The sequence below is a fragment of the Lithobates pipiens genome, unplaced genomic scaffold (assembly GCF_037356315.1).
Source record: "Lithobates pipiens isolate NorthernLeopardFrog02 unplaced genomic scaffold, aLitPip1_a1.2 Scaffold_23, whole genome shotgun sequence".
Taxonomy (NCBI): domain Eukaryota; kingdom Metazoa; phylum Chordata; class Amphibia; order Anura; family Ranidae; genus Lithobates; species Lithobates pipiens.
This window is the reverse complement of record NW_027507785.1, coordinates 94,512,238-94,533,898: the sequence shown is the minus strand read 5'-3', so window position 1 is coordinate 94,533,898 and position 21,661 is coordinate 94,512,238. Positions and strand designations below refer to the sequence as shown.

At 42.8% G+C, this 21,661-nt stretch overlaps 1 protein-coding gene across 2 annotated transcripts in view; it reads left to right on the top strand.

Moving 5' to 3' along the window:
• The first annotated feature begins 240 nt into the window (after positions 1-240).
• CACNA2D3 (calcium voltage-gated channel auxiliary subunit alpha2delta 3) overlaps positions 241-21,661 on the top strand; it is a 1,440,485-nt gene continuing 1,419,064 nt past the window's right edge. The window contains exons 1-2 of one of the 2 annotated variants that reach the window (XM_077452052.1): positions 241-1,455; positions 2,053-2,134. In XM_077452052.1, the coding sequence (XP_077308178.1) occupies positions 1,223-1,455; positions 2,053-2,134 (315 nt within the window). In that variant the 5' untranslated portion in view covers positions 241-1,222. The remainder of the gene's footprint in view (positions 1,456-2,052; positions 2,135-21,661) is intronic. The other variant, XM_077452053.1, reaches the window with a different exon arrangement.

Sequence of the window (21,661 nt, the reverse complement as noted above, 5' to 3'; positions counted from 1 at the left end):
ATGCACGCCTTGAAAGGAATGCACAATAATAAAAGAAGAGTAGTGAGTCAGACAAGCAAAAAGGAATAAGTGTTTGGATTAATAACGGGGAAAAAAAAAATTCTCTAGAGCTGCTGAGCATTTTATTTTATTTTTTATGGGAGAGATCTGATGCTTAGTCTACCAAAGGGATTCCTCCTCAAACCAAAATTAATAATTTATTCATAGGCTCAAGTCACTTAGCCTGCATTGATCTAGCAAAGGCTGTCTTTCTTTCCCTTTCATTCATAAGCGTTTAAGTTCCAGATTTCTCCAAGCAGCAGCTGCTGCTGCAGCTGTGATAGGATGCAAACGTGCCTCTATGCACAGGGACAGGCTACATATGACTTAATTGAGGCGAGCCGGGTGATTGTCCTTGTCACTGGAAAACTGCCTGCGATCCCAACATGACATGTCAGCGAGGTTTCGCTTCTCATCCACGGCTTCCTCTCCACTTTGTCAGCAAGCTGCTTCTCGGCTGGATGTAGCCTGCTTGTTCACACAACAAAAGCTTCTATGCAGTACGGCATTGAATGAATTGGGGGAACTCTCTGTCTCCGGTGGGTGTTCATTGTCCCTTGTGTCAGCCCCCCACCACAACCATCCTCAATCGCTGTCAACATAACCACCCCCCCCCCAAGCAACTACTGAGCAAGACCGTCCCTCTGAGAAGATCTACTTGCCTTATAACTGCTCTCCTTGTCAACTCTTCCTTTAATTCCTGTCCTCCTAGTCTTGTTTTATTGTATATTATATGCTTGGTCCATCTCGTACAAGTTCCCTTCTTTCTTTCTTTTTTTTTTTTTTTCCTATTTGTCAGCACTTTTCCATTAATGCCTGTTCTTGCTCCAGTGAAGCAGCACTAGACTTGATATGGGATGAAGACTCGAGGTTACCGGCAACATAAAGGAGACCTGGAGGCAGCTTCCCATTTGTAAAGTGAGCAGTAATTGTGAGAGGACAGACTGCACAGTTGGAATCAATAGTCTGCTTTCCTTGCAGCTAAGAGCACTCCAGTCTCGCAGTAGGTCAGGGAAGTAACTCCAGTGCACTGCTCTTACTGCAGAGTTGTACAGGAGTAGAACGCACGAGGCTGCAGTGCTGGTACATCACGCTTCCTGTTACCAAGGACACAACTTTTCAAGTCATCACAGGCTTCTCCTCATACTCTTACACCACAATCCCAGGGACCGTTCTAGGATGGATGATCAATGATCAGCATAGATCACTTCCAAACTGCTCTTCAAGGGGGAAACCGAATATCAGCCCGTGCTTTCATTTTACTGTACCAACCTTTACCAACATGAGACAAGGAACCATGCAAGGCATTTTCACTTTTCCTCTAGCTTTTGGAATCTTTTTCTTTTTCTTCTGGATAGCTTTGCATACGACACTAAAGCCAGCGATTGGATCGGAACAGCAGATCCCCTTATCTATGTAAGTGAACACGTCTCCTTTTTTTTTTTTTCGCAGCCTTGCGTATTTTTTTTTATGACTGAGGATGTGGCGTAAACTTATCTGTTGTGAAGCAAGTTTGTGAGACTGCAGCTATTTTTTTTCCCAAGAGCCGTTTTAATGTCCCCCCATTAAAAGCAGTCAGGCGGGGAGCCGAATATAGCTTTTTGTTCCCCCTTGCCACCTCCGGATCATTTACCTGCTGTAGAATTTTTGACCTTGCTTTCCGATTTTGCAGGCGTCCTTCTGATACTGTCATTTTTATCCGCATCCGTTGTGGCATTAAATTGGTGGTGAATGAAGCGGATCTTAGCACAGCTAACAGTGTAATTTCTAAGGGTGTTAAAGCTAAATCTTCATTGTTATAGTTAAAAAAAACTCGCAACAGCAGCATAGGAAAGAGACAGACAAGAAAGGCCTTACCTTTTCTTGGGAGCTAGATGTATTAATGCTTTGGTTTTGCAAGTAGCTTAACTGTCTTGATATTTGTGATGCGTGTAACTAAGCTTTTTCGTGGTTTATGCTACTATCCGTGTGATGCCGGTATACTACATCTCTCTCTATGTCTTGTCTTGATAGGGTGAAGCTTTGGGCCTCGGCGTTCGGTGGGGAGATCAAATCCATAGCTGCTAAGTACTCAGGTTCCCAGCTTCTGCAGAAGGTAAGCGCTGTATTGATGCTCACTACTGATTGCAGCAGTTTTGCGCGTTGGGAGAGCTATACTGATAGCACAGTCGGGTGGAGATTCTCCCTCCATGCAATCAGCCTTTATTATATCGTTGAATCTAAAAATAACTGGTTAATTAAGTCATTATACGTAATTGCAAAATCCGACAAAACGAACAGACTGTCTAGCAGTGGCATCCAGGAATTTTTTTTTCACGGGGCACGATGGGTTTGCCTATTTGGGTTCCCATTCCTAGCTACTAACAGCTGGTAGAGTGGAAACGGCTAACTTAATTTCAAGACCATATTAGTGTTTATTTTCGTATTCCCCCGGCTTGTATGTATCAGAGGATTGCACAGTACAGGCGTCAGGAGGCACAGCCGTATTGTCATCTCCGCAGTTCTTCCAATCCCATTATTCCCCAATCATCTCGACCCAGAGCTCGGATGTATTACATCATTACAGATAAGAGGCTGGGGCTGTGGTTATCTCCCCGCTCAGCCGCACAGCTGGGTAATAACCCAAAGAAGTCGTGTACAAACTTGAGGAATCTGTCTAAGTTGAAATTATTGCAGGCTGTAATGAGCAAGGTGAAACAGAGATTATCAGCGCGGCGGCAAAAGCTGCACCTTTTCCCAGATTAAAGGCGTATGTCAAAGACCCACAAACCATTTTGATGAACTGTTTTTGCCGATAAGTCTGTGACATGCAGCTCTAACGTTGTTTATATTGGACCTGTGACAATAGTAGTTTTTTGGTGCATTAAGAGTTAATTAACATGGCGCCTTGTCTGTAGGAATTCTTAAAAGCATTACAATAATAGAGTGTAGAGTTATGTATAAGGATTAATGGTCATGGCCAATTTTTTGCTAGCAGTGTGGTGCCTACAAGAATCGGTAGCAATAAATGCCAATTTAAGAATTAAAATATGAACAATATTGTGCAGTTACAAGTAACAAAACTCTGTATTGTCAGTCAAAGAGATCTTGATTGATCTTTAAAAATCACTACTTCCAAACATGCAATGCCTTGATTTGCCATAAACAGGCAACAGATATTTTGTGCACAAACTGATGATCATTTGAGCCAGGGTAAAAGATCACAGCAGGGTATATTGGTGATAGGTCAGGTGATATTTTACCAAAATTGATGAGTGGCCTGCCAGTTTGGGTTTAGATTTGGGGTGGCCATGCAACGCTGATATCCCATTTTTTTAAATGACAGTAATGAGTTACAGGCCCGGGAATACACTCAAGCGGCTCATAAAATTTTCAGCAAAATATTTGTCCGATCATTTTCTAGCAGGTTTGCGGTTTCACCTGCTACGGCTGCTAAATGACCACATATATCAGTAAAAATTACAAAAAAATTATACCTGGCAAACAAACTTTTTAAACATATTACTTATCCTATGATATATATATTTTTTCTGTATTCACTAAATTGTCAAAAAATCCAAAAATTGGCTTGTATCTGACCATTCTCAGGTTGGTTGCAGAAGTGGTCAGGGTCTAGCCCTCCTTAATACAAACACTGAGCCCCAGCGCATACCGTGACAGTTGCTTCTTTCTTGTGGTGTTGTCGCATTAAGTATATGTCCACACAAAGTACAACTCAACTTTTACAAACAAATACTTTTGAAGAACATTTTGAAGTACACTGCTAGTAATATTGAAATTTTTTCAGTTAAAAAATACAGCATTCTCTTTACTTTGTCCATTCTTTCTCTTCCTGCACTGTGCACATGCTGTAGAGTCTATGTAGAAACTTTCTATGGATGTGTGCAAGCTCTAATTGCAGCTAAAATTGACAGTTTTACCGCAGTGACTATGGCAGAATGTACCAGCACATGGGGTATTGGCATGGCTGTTGTACTCCAAGGAGTGCGCAGGAAAAGGTACCATTGATACACCTGAGCTCAGTAAGTGCCCTGCCACATTAGCAATCCTGTAACTTGCCATTGCTGAAAAATGCAGGAATGATGGATACCTGCTTTGCATGTGTTGCCTCCAAGTCTGCTTCAGCAGCAAGGTCACTTTCTCTGCAGAGATGCTTAAAACTTATGGCATAAAGGTGTAGGCAAAAGAGTGCCACCCCACTAATCCAGCCAGCATGTGAGCAACACATGCAAGCAAGTTAGAGTTACATATCCTGCATATGTGCTCCAAAGATATCCTGAAGCTGGTGAGTTCTCACTAGTGACAGGAACACATTAAATGGCATTGCCCTAAACAACGTTGTCACCCTAGAAAAGGAAGTGTCTCTGGATATACCTTTAATGGTATATGTTAGTTGAAAGCAAGAAATATAGAACACAAGGTAACACTTTTTCGATTTTGCAGGAACATGTGCAGCAACATACTTTGTTTAAATGTTTGGGTTTTGATTCACTTTCATTTAGAGGCAATGTCTGGTGTCAGGAACTGACTCATTCGGCAGCTTTGTTTAGCTCTTAGAAGTTCCAGAAGTAAGATCTCCCTACTGTAGTTCTATACTCTGTTCACACCCCACTTGAAGATTCCAGATTTCCCATTTTTATATTTTTTGTGAGTTTTTTTAATAGTATTGGCATGTTATGCAGTGTTTCACAGAGTATATGGTACCATATACATCAATTCATGCCCCATTGAGGGGGTCAAAGTCTAAGGCTAGGTTCATACTTGAGTAAAGTGTTTTTAGAGGCTTTTTAGCCAATGGGAAGCTAGTTACTAGAAGAACAGGGAGCAATTGCATTAAAAAGTGTGTTTTTCAGGTGCTCACATTGAAGTCTACAGGAACCAAAAATGTGAGATTCAGTACTTTTTTTCAAGCTCAAGCAACACATTTTATGTAACACAAGACTCCAAAGGATAATAGTATTCTTTATGTTTGGTGTTGAAGTACTTCTAAAAAAGCACTCTAAACTGCGTATGTATGAACCAGGGCTTAATCCCTACCACAAACTAGGGCCAATATACCTATCAGTAGTTTTTGGGAGGAGCCTGGACCACAAGGACAATGTGTAAATGCTTTACAATTAGTGCCACAGGTAAGATTTGAACCCAAAGCTGGAGGGCAACACTCTAGCCACTATGCTGCCCTGTCATTCTCCTGTTTCATTCCGAATCCTCGCCCTTTACAATAAATATAAATTTCATCAGTGGATTTGGTACCCTTTGTGATGTCCCAACAGGTGTATAGGGCTGAAAAGTCAAATGCAGAGGTTGCCGTGGGACACAAAGAAGACATGAGACAAGACATAAAAAGTATTTACAGTATTTACAGAAATAAAAATTTCAACTAATGACCAGGTTTTTTAAAGGTGCAGGCTCAGCAATGTCATCAGGTCATGTCTTTACTGTCTGGTGAGTTATTAAACTTAAATAAGTATACTGTATATAAAATGAACTTTTTCAGACTTTGAGGGCTGCCTGCTTGTTTCAGATCAATGACTCCCTAGGTATTGAAGTTAAAATCAGTAGGAGAATTCTGGACACCTTTAATGAACATGTCAGCAGACCCATCTCCAATATTTTGCCCTATAGTTTCTTTTTTGTTCTCCATCATCTACTAAAAAATGAATATAAAACATTTTGGGTGGAATTGTTCTTTAAGCTAGATTAGCAAAAGTGTGTCCAATCCAGGACATGCAAGGTTGGCGACAATAAAGCATAATTTAGTTAGTACAAAGAAGCACACCAGAAACACAGCCTGAATACAAGGCGGTAAGATGCGACTTCAGCCTGATTCCTCTCAGGCCATGCCCCTCTGAAATGTTTTGCCCCATCAGAGGGCTTATGACTGAGCCCTGTGGGTGAGTCAAAACATATCAGAGGGGCATGGCCTGGGAGGAGCCAGGCTGAATCTGCAACTTACCTCCTTGAATTTAAAATATAATTTAAACCACCTCTCAGTGGGATTTTAAGGGCCACCAAGACTATTGTATAATTAAAAAACATTATTAGTTTATTTATTAATTGTTCTTGTACTGTGAAAAAAACATGTATTCAGTCTGTGTTTCTGCTGTTCGACGTCCCATCGGTTTCTTCTTTGTACATTCCCTGGAGCTGGGGTGAGCTTTTTGGATGCCAGCTGTGTGAGACTCTGGTGAATTTTACAGTGGAGCTTTCAGCGGCACTCTAAACTTTCTTATACAGGTAACAATAATTTAGTTAGAAATAGTTCATTTTGGAATAACAGGTCATCTATTTTTTTTTTTAAGTAAAATATTTGTTTTCACTTTTTTATATCTTTTGTTGCACCTCTTGCATCGTCTTAGAAGCCATATGCTGTCTGACATTTCTCAAGAGGGTTTTTCTAATGGTGACAATAGTGGACCCTGCTTAAAACTTGAAGTCTTCATGTGTTAAAACTTGAGGTCTCCAAGGGAAGCCAATGTGATAGATTGACAACTCAGGAGCACAACTGGTAGACAGGAACAGAGGGTTGTCACCCTATAACAGGAATTATCTCAACAAGAACTTTTTTAAAAGGGTTATGAAGCTTTATTGTAATGAAAAGTGCAGATTTATAAATAGTAAAAATGACTTTTGAAATGACATTACCGTGTTAAAGGTTATATGATATTTCATTTGTTAGTTTTACTTATATGTTAAAGAGAAACATCACAAACCCCCTAGTGTATATATTTTTAAAGCCCCTCTTACCTTTTTTACTGTGGTATTCACAATAAACCTATATACACACCCAGAAAATTCAGCGACATCTTGTAGTGATCTGCCATTCTGCTGTTGCATGCTAGGTCCCAAGTTGCCTTTTTCATCAGGAGCCATCAGGAGCCAGCTGTCTATTCTGGGTTCTTACAGCTGACCCCTGATGACACGCTACTACATCCATCCTCCACCAGCCAATGTGTGGAAATTGATGACTTCTGGGATATGTGACATGGATATCTTAGGAGGCATCAGAAGCAGGACTCATGGCATTCCCTCCTAGGCAGGGTGATTGTGAAAGAAGAAAAAAAAGCATATAAACATGCAAAAAAAAAAGGTGGTCAGTGGAAGTAAAAAATGCCACAGGGATGGTGAGCAGTGGGAACAAAAAAATGATGTAGCACCTGTGGTCAGTGGGAGTTAATGTCAGTAGGAATAATATGTAATGTCCATATTCCCATCGCACACGTTCCTGGACATAGGCTCATCAATAGCAGGTGCTGTAGCAACTACCTGGAAACTGATTTGTCATGAAACAACGCACATATTCACCAGCATACTGTGATTCATCAGATATCACCCAAAACTTTTATTACAGAAGGATCACATCACAAAGGATCAAGTGCAACATTTCAGAGCTGCAGGACCCCTTCGTCAGGAATGTGCGGATCACTTGGTCTTTTGTGATGTGATCTTTCCGCAATACAAGTTTTATACGTGCATTAGTAGGAAGACTAGTATCCCATTGTTGGAGAAAATGGGAGGAAAAATGCCCTATTGTTGGTGTTAGTGGGAGGAAGGGTCATTTAAAGTCAAGCAAATGGTCGCATCCAGTCCATGGTTTGCTCTAGCTTTTGCTTTATTGCTGTAATCAGCCACTGATGGGGTTAACCAGTAAAGTGGTACAAAGTGCAATATTCAGTAATTAAAGCTAAATTAAAGCGAAGTTCTGACTGGTTGCTATCGATTGTCATAGCTTGCACACACCTATTAAATAAGCCCATTTTTAAACTAAAGTTGGTCATACATTATACAATTTTCTTATTCAATTTCCTTTAGATTTACCTTCAACTATATAGTCCAAAGGCCTGTCTGACTGCATACACATTGAAAGTGTTTAGGTTTGACCTCATATTATATGGTTTTGGTAAATCTAAAGGGAAATTGTACAAGAAAGTTGTATAATGTATGGCCAGCCTAAGAGACTAAATAAAATTGAATGCAAAAATCGCACGTTAGTGCTACTGGTGAAGATTGATCATCTCAGGAGATTGACCTCTTAGTGGAACCTCGCTCTAATTTTTTACCCCAGGGAAAACCTTGAAGTAGAACTATAGGCAAAACTTTTTTCCAATTGAATAGAGCAAGCAATGGTTATAGTCACTGTTAGATTTTTTTTTCACCATCTGTGTGCCATTATGGAGATTTCCTATTACCGTATATACTCGAGTATAAGCCGAGATTTTCAGCCTCTTTTTTGAGGCTGAAAGTGCCCCCCTCGGCTTATACTCGAGTCACCGCTGTCTGACTGCCCGAACAGCGTGTCGAGCAGACAGACAGCGGCCATTCTACCTTTCAAAAGCCGCGCCTCCGCCTCCGCCTCCGCCTGTGATAGGCGGAACACTCAATTTCCCAGCAGTCAGTGTTCCGCCTATCACGGACATCGGCTCATCCTCGGATGAGCCGATGTCCGTGATAGGCGGAACACTGACTGCTGGGAAATTGAGTGTTCCGCCTATCACAGGCGGAGGCGGGGCTTTTGAACAGGGGAATGGCCGCCAGGGCGCCGACGAAGAGCGGCGATCCTGGCATGGGACGACACGGAGGCTCGGGACGGGACGACACGGAGGCTCGGGACGGGACGACACGGAGGCTCGGGACGGGACGACACGGAGGCTCGGGACGGGACCGGACGGGACCGCTCGGGACACAGGTAGGCTGGACACACAAGGCTGCACGGACACACACACACACACACACACACACACACACACACACACACACACACACACACACACACGGATGGATGGATGGACACACACACACACACAGGGATGGATGGATGGATGGACACACACACACACACACACACACACACACAGGGATGGATGGATGGATGGACGCACACACACACAGGGATGGATGGATGGACACACACACAGGGATGGATGGATGGACACACACACAGGGATGGATGGATGGACACACACACAGGGATGGACGGACACACAGGGATGGACGGACACACACAGGGATGGACAGGCATATCTCACCCTCGGCTTATACACGAGTCAATAGGTTTCCCAGTTTTTTGGGGGTAAATTGGGGGCCTCGGCTTATACTCGGGTCGGCCTATACTCGAGTATATACGGTACTTCCTGTCCCATAGCCAAACAGGAAGTGAGAGGAAATTTCTGCAATGAAGGAATTCCTTGGGGTCCCCCAGGTCACCAGAACTAACATCCCCATTGGAAGATTTCACCTCTATTACCTTTATGGGGACAGCCCAAAATGTGAGTTTTTATTTTACTTTCACTTCCAATGATAATGGTAAACAGGACAAATAGAGAGGTTAAATCTCCTTAATGGGGGCACAGACATCAATAAAAAATGTGTTCTAATACCTGTATCCAAAACCCCCCAAAAAAGTTTTGCCTTTAGTTACACTTTTAAATAATTCTTATGTCTTTGGGAACTCTACTAAAATAAATTTATCTGAAGTAAGTGGAAAAAATGCCCCTTACATTGGTGGTCAGTGGGAAGAATGCACCCCTTGCAGTGGTGGTCAGAAGTCCCCCTTTCAAACAGCTGAAAAGATAATTGGCTCTGCCAGGTAGAATTGGATGTGGAACTAGGCAGGCACCATGAGATTGGAAATCAATCAACCACAGCTTAAGGAACCCATACCAGACTCTGGAGGAATCTTAGGGTTCCACAGAACCCTGGTGGAAAATGGCTGCCCTCGAGTATACTTGAAAGGAAAGAATTGCTAGAGAATCTCCTAAATGATAAATTATTGAGCGATTAAACTCCCACTCCTATTGAAATATATAGAGGAAAAGAGAGCATTAATTACTGTTCGATTAATCCAACAGTTTTCTGCTATGCCACTGAGTTGTGGCATTGTGTGCTCATAGGAGATCAATCGCACAACTGTCTGACTGTGGATGGCTTTTGTAACACCTAAAATTGTTCCAAAAAAAAAAAAGTAACAAGTGACATCATGTTTGCACGACTAAAAAAACACTTGTTTATCCCTAGCCCAAAGCCATTCTAATGCAGGCCATACACGGTCGAATTTCAAACTAATTTTTTTTTCAAAATCAGAAAATTCGTTTTTATTGTGATCGTTTTTATTGTGATCCAATTATGCCACCATTGATTCAGCCGACCAAGCCTTCAATTTCATCTCGTGTTGCTACAGAAAATAATTTTCTTGGCCGGGAATCTTCTTTTCTCTCCGTTAATTTTCTTATCTTATTACATTTCTCGCACGATTCTCTCATCATTGATTAGAAAATCGTTTGTTTTTCAAAAAATTTCCAACACGTCCGATTCCTCCGATTTGATTTCCGCACGGAAATTGGCTGTTGCTGCAGCCCACTAATGGTGCGAAATTTATACAAGAATTCTTAGATACGATTTTCTAAAGAAAATTCTTTCGTAATTCGAATGGCCGGCTTAAGCCACCTCCATCATTTAGCTGTGATCTATGTGACCTTCAAAGAATTCTGCTAGATTCTATTTTCTTCTCAAAGTTAGTATTCTTGATTATACAAAACCTGATATCCTGAAGTCATGCATACATTATGAATGCTCTTCTGCAGTTTGATAAAAAAAAAAAAAAAAAAAGAAAGAGAGAGAGAGAGAGAGAGAGAAAAGCACAAAGAAAAGGCTGGATTTGAACAGCAGAAAAACAATCATTAATTGCCCAAGGTAACACACTTCTGATGCCCGAGACTTCATTAAGCCAGCCAGCTCTCTTGCAATGAACATAAAACAGCAGCCACACTTCTAACACGCCATGTACAAGAGCACACATCTATAAACATACATGCATACACTGTGCATTTCCTAGAACAGGTCTGTGGCCTATTTTTCACTAAATTACTCAGCATTGAAAAAACACAAATGGAAGAAATGAGTGATTTTCTGCAGCTGTCTAAATTACAGTAAGAAAGAAAGAAAACGAGAGATATTATTTGGTAAATTACAACTGATCATTAGGAGTACTTTGATCTGATGAGCAGTGCAGTGAATGCTTGACAGTTCTCCGCTGACTTTCTTAGCAGTAGATGTGAAATGATGTCGGTTTTGACCTTTTTTCTCTGTGATCTGCAGTCTATAAACATAAAGTAAGTTCAGAGGCTTGGCTGTATTTACACATTATGGCCATTCTCCACACCATAAAGTGAGGTTTGCGGCAAAGGACATTTAGACATAGCTGGATTTTTAGTATGTCCCCCCTTTCCATCCCTGGTGTAAATTAGAAAGCTATTATATAGGCATTTTATGGAGGAAATTCAAGTGTCTATTTTTTAGAGAGGCCATTCTCAACCTTTTTTTTCATCCCACCTGTTATCCGCTTGCTGACTGCCTCATAGCAGATTTACTGCTACAGGGCAGCCGCGCTGTGCAGGATCACGTATATATATATATATATATATATATATATATATATATATATATATATATATACGTGATCTTGCACTTCCAGGTATCGGGTGCAAGTATGTGCCATTGGTGGCTCGTCCCTGCTGTGATTTTACACAACTGGAGCTGATCAGTGGGTACGGCGGACCCGATATCCGCAAGCATCCACTGATCATTCAGTACACTGACGGAATGGCAGTCTGTCTATGTAAACAAGACCCACCGCTGACGAAGTCCATGAGGATGTAACGTACGTACGGAGGGGAGGAGCTGTAGCGGACATCACCTGCTGTTTAACTGTGAATTGCCTTATCGGAGGTTTTAACTGTGGATTGTAAGCGTGTTACAGTGGCACCTTGTGGCTAACAGGAAGCACTATACAGCGTGGACGGTGTCACAGACTTGTCAGTCAATCCGATTATATTTTGAACTTCAATAAGAGAACGAGAGAGCCACCGCTGCGGGCCAATCCACCAGAAAAATGGTTTGATTTCCAGGCGAAGGAGTCCCAGGTGCTGGCTAATTGCACAAGCAAATAGATAGGAAGCGAAGAAACTCTGGACAGCCGCACTCTGGATGGAATCTGTAGTAACTTGTGCCTTTATTTTTCAAGTAAAAATTACATCACACAAACCACAGCAAAAGAGAACATAGAACAAAAATACTGACGCGTTTAACACTGAAATCAGTGCTTACTCAGCTATGAGTAAGCACTGATTTCAGTGCGAAACGCATCAGTATTTTTTACTGTGAACTTTTTTTATTGAATTTTGTTGGGAACATTATATATTTATTAAACGATCTTTACAACTACACTTAAATCATTTTTTCTCCCCCCCTTTTTTTTCTTTTTTAATCATTTGATGGGGGCATTTTTGGTTGGATTTTCGAAATCTGATACACTGGTGGGATTAATATTCTGGGATCATCTATTTCATCAGCATTGGTAGTGCTATAGAGAGATCTACTGGAGCCTGCTTCTGGAGGAATATCGATTGGATCCCCTTATCCTGTATATGATATTAAGCCCTTTTGACCATTTGAGAATTCAGTGTTCCACCAGATTTGGTAAGAGTATTCTATACAGATTATAACACTGGTGGATAGGGACTTTAAAGGTGCAATATTCTAAGTCAAGAATATATATATTGCACCTTTAAAGTCCCTATCCACCAGTGTTATAATCTATATTTATCTGGGATGTGGTGCTTAAAATGAATGGATGAGTCCGTGTTCATAATAATATGTTATTCTATATAGATTTACCAACAGAAGATTCCTCTTTTCACATGGTGGCTTCATCTTTCCTTTTTGTCAGATTACATAGTTGATGGACTTATTTTGGGCTGCACCATTTATTTTACTGTTATGTAAACAAGGCAGATTGCCGTTCTATCAGTAGAGAAGGCACAAGTCCTGTGTTTCTATAAAGCAGAAACCCTGATCCATGCCTTCCACTAGTAAGAGCAACTCCCCCATTACACTGAAACATTAGCTAGGCACACAGTTAACACATTGATCGCCCCCTTCCCAGCCAGTGTCATTAGTAAAGTGACAGTGCATATTTTTAGCACCGATAACTGTAATAACGTTACTGGTCCCCAAAAAAGTGTCAGTTAGGTGTTTGATTTGTGGTCCGCAATTTCATAGTGCAGCTATATGTCACTGATCACCATCAGTACTAGTAAGAAAAACAAAAACAAAAAAAAATCATAGTTTGTAGATGCTATAACTTTTGGGCAAACCAATCAATATATGTTTATTGGGATTTTTTTTACCAAAAATATGTAGCAGAATACATATTGGCCAAAATTGATGAAGACATTTGATTTTTAAACTTTTTTATAGCAGAATGTTTTATAGCAGAAAGTAAAAAATATTGTTTTCTTTTCAAGTTTGTCAGTTGTTCTTTGTTTATATGCAAAAAATAAAAGATGCAAAGGTGATCAAATACCACCAAAATAAAGCTCTATTTGTGGGAAAAAATTGCATACATTTTATTTGGGTACAATGTTGCACGACCGTGCAATTGTCAGTTAACCATTTCAGCCCTGGAAGATTTGACTGCTGAATGATCGGCCCATTTTTTGCGATTCGGCACTGCATCGCTTTAACTGACAATTGTGCGTTCGCACAACGTTGTACCCAAACAAAATTTGTTTCCCACAAATAGAGCTTTTTTTTGGTGGTATTTGATCACCTCTGCGGTTTTTATTTTTTGCGCTATAAACAAAAAAAAGAGCAACAACTTTGAATTCAGTTTAGGCTGATATGTATTCTTCTACATATTTTTGGTTAAAAAATCTGCAATAAGCATATATTGATCGGTTTGCACAAAAGTTATAGTGTCTACAAAATAGGGGATAGATTTATAGCATTTTTATTTGTTATTTTTTTACTAGTAATGGTGAGATTTTTATCATGACTGTGACATTATGGCGGACACATCGGACAATTTTGACACATTTTTGGGACCATTGCCATTTATACTGCGATCAGTGCTATATAAATGCATTGGTTACTGTAAAGAATGTCACTGGCAGTGAAAGGGTTAACCCTAGGGGGTGATTAAGTGGTTAACTGTGTTCCCTGGGAGGTGATTCTAACTGAAGGGGGAGGGGACTGACTAGTGGAAGGGGCGGGTTGTGGTTCCTAGCTAATAGGAACACACGATCTGTCACTCCTCTCAGAACAGAACAGAACAGGGAAGTATGTGTTTACATGCACTCGTACCTGTTCTGTGACTCGATCGGCCGTGGCCAGCGGTCATCGTGACCATCGATCGTGAGCATCGTCACCCCCACTGTGCAGCGGGGGCACACGCGCACCTGCTATCCTGATTCCATGAGCCAACGTAAATCTACGACAATTCGTGGGATCGTGCCGACCTGCTGCAGTAAAATGACGGCTGGTCGGCAAGTGGTTAAAGTAACGCAGTGCCGTATTACAAAAAATGGTCTGGTCAGGAAGGGGGGTAAATATTCTGGAGGTCAAGTGGTTAAAATACGTTCATTGTAGGTCATTAGGAAAATGCACATTACATTATTGGTCAGTAGGAAGAATGTCACCGTTAGTTAGCTAAAATAATCATTGGTGTCGTGCTACTACCTTTTCTGCAACTGTGCTGCGCATTGTGAATGGTCCCACAGGTTTCTGGGAACTCTAATGTGTCCCAGAAGACTGCGGGGAGGGGGGGGAGAACTAGGCGATCTGAGTGGAAGTGGAATAATGTACCTGTCAAAGCCAGGAGGTAGCTGCTCCCCCCTCACAAAAAAAGGGCCATTTCGTGAAAGGGGGGGGGGGAATAGGAATCCTTAAGGGCCGGTTCACACTGCGACGCGAGGCGAGGCGACACGGCTCGCCTCGCCTCGCTCCCGCAAGTCGCCCCCATACAGTGCTATGGAACCGTTCTGAGAGGAGCGACTCGAGTCGCTCCGACTCAGAAAAAAGGTTCCTGTACTACTTCGGGGCGACTTCGGGGGCGACTTGCATTGACTTCTATGCAGAAGTCCTCTGCAAGTCGCCGCTGACCCCCCCTGCAAGTCGCGGCGAGGAAGTCGGAGACGCCTCGCCGCGGCTCGCAGTGTGAACCAGCCCTAAAGCAGAACTTCCCCTTTTAGGTGGAGCTCTGCTTTAAGCAAACCTGTGCATTGTCCTGGCCATTAACATAAATTCAGCCTTCTGTTCAGCTGCTAGGAGCAAATAAAATATTCTAGGTTTGGAGACTTGGTCATCAGCCCAACACCATCACATGAATAACTGTGGTACCTCCAATGATATGGAGAAAAAAAGAGAAAAAGAGACAGAGGTCATGAAAGAGTTCCTTATGGTATAGTAGTTTGACAGATAATTGGGTAAAATATATGATGAAAAGGAAAATTGCAATGGTGTACTCACACCTGGGAGGTTGCTGAGCTCCCTAATGGGGGATCAGGCGACCTGGCGTGTAAGCCTGCAGGGAATATGACTGTCCCCGCGCAAAGTAAGGCCTCTCTTGATGCTCGGTGGGGTGATCTGGACAACTCTGCTCTCTGTGGTCTCAGGATTTCAGTGTTTTCACAGTAAGAGGTTTAGGAGCCCAAAAAAATAGAAAACTGGTGTCAACAGAGGCACTCAAATGTGGAGGAGCACGAGAGACAGATCACAGCTGTTTAAAGTGTTTTATGTACTATCCTGAGGAAGTGGCCAGTGTAGTGCCACAAAACAGTGTTTTATACTATTCTGTGAGCAATAAATATCAAATCAATGAAGAATCCAGCTTCTCTTTCACATTCGGGCGCCTCTGCTGGCACCAGTTTCCTATCTTTTGGGGCTCCTAAACCTCTTACCCTCACATGAATGTGAGGAGATTCCCCTAAGCCCCTTGTAATTTCTGACTAGAATGACTTGAAGCTTAGGCACGGCTTTCTTTCCTTCCTCCATGTAGCTGAACAGACCGGTGAGGGATTGAAGGAGTGGTAAGTATATACTAGTGGTACTAGTGGGGGGATTAAAGCAACCCTGTTGTTTTGCCCTGTATTAGCAAAGCACAGATTTGCTTTAAGACCCCATTCACACCACACCACCCATTGCGTCGGCGGTAAAACACTGCTATTTTTTAGCGGCGTTTTACCGGCGGATTTGCAGAACATTTTGGCTGCTCGCGGGGCACTTTTACCCCCCGCTAGCGGGCGCGAAAGGGTTAAAACCGCCGGCAATAAGCAGCGTTTTGCTGGCGGTATTACAGCGCTGCCCCATTGATTTCAATGGGGAGCAGCGGTGGAGGAGCGGTAAACAGTAACACACTGCTCCTTCACCGCTCCAAAGAAGCTGCTGGCAGGACTTTTTTCTGACATCCTGCCAGCGCACCGCTGTAGTGTGAAAGCCCTCGGGGCTTTCACACTACACACAATTGTGCAGCTTCTTTAGGTCGGATTGCAGGCGCTATTTCTAACGCTATAGCGCCTGCAAAACGCCCTGGTGTGAAAGGGGTGTAAAGGGCCTTCAAATACGTTGTACATATTTCATCCAACGTTTGAGAGCAGTGTCCCTTGTGCAGTGTATTTTCAACTTATGTTTACTTATAATAATAATTATGGTAATAATTATATTAAATTTATTTAGCATCAGCTGTCCTGATTATGACTTAGATGATAATCAGATAATATTTAGGAGCCATTCATGCGTTAGTTTTCAAACATGTTCAGCAGCTCATTAAATCACTTACTGAGTATGCAGCTTGTTTATCTTTTAATCCTTGCCTGTGTTCTAATTTAATCTGGTGCCATGGCCCCCGCCCTAGGTTCCCTATTTCAGGGTGGCTCTTTGCTCTTGCAGTGTCCTATGGAGTCACCTTTGTATGCAGGAACTAGAATTGGTAAGGTGGGGTCAATAGGGTGCTAAGGCATTCCCCTGCGCTTCCTTCCTCCCTACTTTAAGGCAATAAATTAGCTGGAGACTGCACTGTCCACTGTTAATGGTAGTGGAGACCAGAATTTCAGGAAAGCAGGACAAAGAGAGCAGAAGCCAGCAACATTAAAAGTTGTAAACTGCAAGTGCTGGAGTAAGAACTTTAATAGTTTACTGGGGAATGTTTATTTTATTGTGCGCAATGTGTTAAAAAGCGCTTAAATCTTTTGTTAACCTAAACAAAAAAAGGATCCTGTCCCTTTAAAGCATGTTATACAGCACAGTGCTTGTGCTGTGTCATTTGGCCCCCTGTATCACCTGAAATACATGGCTGATCCTGCCTGATTCTGCCCTCTCCTCTGTAAACTGACCACGGTGTATCATGGCTACTGAGCCCTGACACTGTGGTCAGTTTATGTGCCTCAGTCATCCACAGCTCTCCTGTATTCATCTGTCCTCCCCCCCCTCCCTGCCTGTCAGCTAGTGATAGTGCCAGCCCCCCACCTCCCTGCTGCTGGAAAAACATCTACATCTTTATACTGTCAGCACTGTCTCCTAATCCTGTGTCCCCCTGTGTGTGTGATTTATTTAAAGAGGAAGTAAACCCTGATGAGTTTACTTCCTCTTTCATTCCCTGCAAAGGCAATGCATAATGGACTACTATGCATCGCATAGTAGCCCATTATGTGTCACTTACCTGACACAGGAGCCAGCGAAGTCACCGCTGTCCCCTGTAGTTCGGCGCATCCATCTTCTCGGTGGGGTCTCGCAGCTCCGCCGCTGTCATTCGGCGAAGCCACGATGACGTCACGCCGAGACGCGCGGCATTGTGCGGCATCTTCGTTACCGAGGATGCCACGCTCAGTGCGCCTGCGCACCGCTGTCTACGGCGCATGCGCCGTAGACAGCGGTGCCCATCTTCGGGCAAATATCTCCTAAACCGTGTAGGTTTGGGAGATATTTCTTGGACCTACAGGTAAGCTTTAATCTAGGCTTACCTGTAGGTCAAAGTGGTTTGTAAGGGTTTACAGCCACTTTAAAAAATGCAGTATATACATGATTTCAGAACGCTGCTATGCAGTCACGTGACTGGCCGTCTCTCCTCCTCCCCTCCTGACTGACTTCAGCCAGGAAAACTTGGCCCCACCCACTGCAGCTGTCAGATGGGGAGAGGAAAAAGTCAGATGGTCACGTGAGTGCCGAGCGGTGCTCTGAAATCAGGTATAGGAGGAGGACACAGGATTAGGAGATAGTATAAAGATGTTAGAGTGGCTTAACAACCCCTTTAATACTAAGAATTCATAAACTTTTTACAACAACTGTTCATTTTTATGGGACTAGATAAACCATAGGTCCCCAGTGTGTCTAAAAGATTGAGTTGCCACTGAACATTTCTTAGCTTTTTTTTTTGTCCATGGCAGTCGATATTCCTCTACACCCTAAAATCCTGATTGGATTGACTGGCTCCTGAATTCAGATTTCTACCCCATGTTAGTGCATAAATATACACTGATCAGCCATGACTGTGAATAATTGATTATCTTGTTACAATGGCATCTAAAAGTATGTGGGATATATTAGACTTCAAAGAAATACGTTGTCCATGAAGTTGATGTGTTGAAAGAAGAAAAAGTCCAATCAAGCATCTGTGAGATGAAAAAACAAGTCCGATCCATGGAGGCCCCACCTTGCAATCACAACTTAGAGGACTTAAAGGGATGCTGCTACTAACAGCTTGGTGCCAGATACCACAGCAAACCTTAAAGAGGAAGTAAACCCTGATGAGTTTACTTCCTCTTTCATTCCCTGCAAAGGCAAAGCATAAGGGACTACTATGCATCGCATAGTAGCCCATTATGTGTCACTTACCTGACACAGGAGCCAGCGAAGTCACCGCTGTCCCCTGTAGTTCGGCGCATCAATCTTCTCGGTGGGTCTCGTAGCTCTGCCGCTGTCATTCGGCGAAGCCGCGATGACGTCACTCCCGCGCATGTGCACGGGAGCCGAGACGCGCAGCATCTTCGTCATCGACGATGCCACGCATGCGCCGTAGACAGCGGTGCCCGTCTTCGGGCAAATATCTCCTAAACCATATAGGTTTGGGAGATATTTCTTGGACCTACAGGTAAGCCTTAATCTAAGCTTACCTGTAGGTCAAAGTGGTTTGTAAGGGTTTACAACCACTTTAAGAGGCCCCGTGGTGTCCATGCCTAGACAGGTCAGAACGGTTTTGAAGGCAAAAGGGGGACCTACTCAATATTAGGTCATAAAGCTATCGTTGATCAGTGTTTATATTTTTATTATTTTATTTTGTTATCATAAGCCACCTGGACACCATTGCTCCTACATTACAAGTTATAAAATACACGTGTTAGGTTGGAAATATATGATCACATATCACTGAAGGGCTTGCACTTAACCAGTAACATTAACTTAGTGTGCAAGTTATACAGTCAAAGAAGGTACGCCAAGCACTCCTCATGTCTTTATTTCTGTATTTTAAATGGATTCTCATCTCGATGAGCTCTAAAAGCATGTTAGCATGTTAGAGACACAATTTGCTGATGAAGTTAATGTGAGTGTATGTGAATTGCTTGTCACACACGCTGCAAGTGAATGACATAATCTTCTCTATGCAAATACATTTCTGCCTTATCTTTTTTTTCACGGGCCCCATATGGTAATTATTGCAGTCAAGCAAACAGAGTAAAGTCCGGAAGGCTTGCTCTGATTTATCTTTAGTTTAAAAAAGAGCTCTTTCTGACTTGTTTACATCTGAATGAATTATGCATTAAATGGTCAAATACATGAATATATAACCTATAAATCTTTCCATAGTGATCCATTACTTTATAAACCACACCCCTCCCCTGGTGGTCTGATGGTCAGCGGCACCCTACCCCATCGGTTGCGGGCTCCTATGGGCAGGTTGCAGGCTCCTACGGCCGGGTTTGCGGGCACCTACAGGTGGCGGGTTGCGGGCTCCTATGGATGGCAGGCAGCGGCTTCTGAGTCCTCTCTGCATCACAGCAGCTTCTGCTGTGCGGCTCCTTCATCCTCCTCCTAGGCATCCAATAGGTTCCCCTGTCCTTTCAGCCAATTGAGTGACCAGTGTCAAAACTCACTTCCTGATTGGCCTCGAGGAGGATCAGTGTTACAACAGTGAATATTGATTTGCTGTTGTAACACACCTGGGTGGGCTCAGAGCGCATTCTCTGCGATCCAAGCCCATGCCATATTGAAGCTTATTAGAGCCTCTGGTTTTAATCAGTGCTTCAAAAAAACAGCCCCTTCACATTGGAATCCATGCGCTGGTGTCCAGAAAGGGGCAAGACGCATGGATAGGGGAGGCGGCGATGGACAGGGTGGCAGCGCTCGTGAGCCCTTAATGGATGGGCCACCCCTGACGTGCATTATGTTGAGGTAGCTCATTTATTAGAATGGACCTCCAACACCTAGCAATAAAAAAGAAAACTAGACCTGTGCTTTTCTATTAATTCTTTATTTAAGAGGTTCACCAAAACTTACCTCAACAGCATGTAGATGTGGTGCAGCATGGTACGGAGACAATCATTTACACAGACAGGTGCAATGAAAGATTTGTATTGAAGCGATGCAATAACAGTTCACAACAAATCTGGTGGGAAGGCTACACATCCAGGTGCACTCACAATTTTCAGCAGCGTGAAAGAATCAGATTCCAGTCAGACCAATAGCATCTGTTCAGAGGGGACAGAATTTGGTCTAGCCATCTAGTGCCCAATCAGGAAGGTGTCCAGTAGTGATGCGACTCTACGCTGGCCTTCTTCGTCAGGAACCTTTTCCAATCGCTAGTACTGTACCTAATAGACGGGGTACTTTTCCCAACTCTGCCCACTTGCAAAATTCACGCCAAGCCTGGGAGCCGGGGCCTTAAATAGGTTCTGTATGACCCAAGATGGCTTCTGGAGTCACATGGGGCAGTAGCATCGGTGGTCTCCATGAGGCAATGTGCTGCAGGCTGGTGAGCATTCCCACTGCTCGACTGTTGCAGACTTCCTCTAACTGACTGCTGCGTGATGTTGGTGGTCATCCCCAGCCACACAGAAGTATTTATATTCCTTTTATTCAGCGAGATACTCCCTGTGCTCACGTCCCCATGGACACCATGCACCCCTGGATTGAGACATCTACACAGAAGTATTTAGATGGGCTTTCTATAGGTGGCTCACATTACTCTCCACTATCCATGGGGTATTCGCTCCCAGGGACTATTTTCTCTGCTGATGGTTCCATCTGTTTCATGGGGGCCACCGCCTCCCGGGCTGAGGATTCCTTTATAGACATCTATATCGCAGCTGCTGCTGAAGAGTGGCAACATAGCCACGAAACGCATCAACCTATTAGATGCCTTTCATACTATTTTTATACATTATTTCTATCAATTTGTATCATGTTTATACTGTGGAGACACGCAAAAATTAGTCTGGTGTTTTCATTATTTTTCCACTGTGACAATATTATGCTTCTATGCCACTATGTTAGTATGTACTATGTTATGGAATTAAAGTTTCCTTGTTTTACTAAATCATATTGTATGTACTCTGGTATTATGCAGGATCTATAGTCACAAATATGGTTTATCCACCAGACATCATCATTAGTACTATGTTGTGTTGCTTCCCTGGCTAGATGCGTCACATAAAGTCCCAAAAAAAGAAGAGGATTGGGGCTGTATTGTGCAAAATCTGCAGAACAGGTTACCCAGATAGCAAAAATAACTTGCCACAAATTTGTGGCAGTGTTGAATTGTAAGTTTACAAGTGCACATTTTCACTGGCAAGTTGTA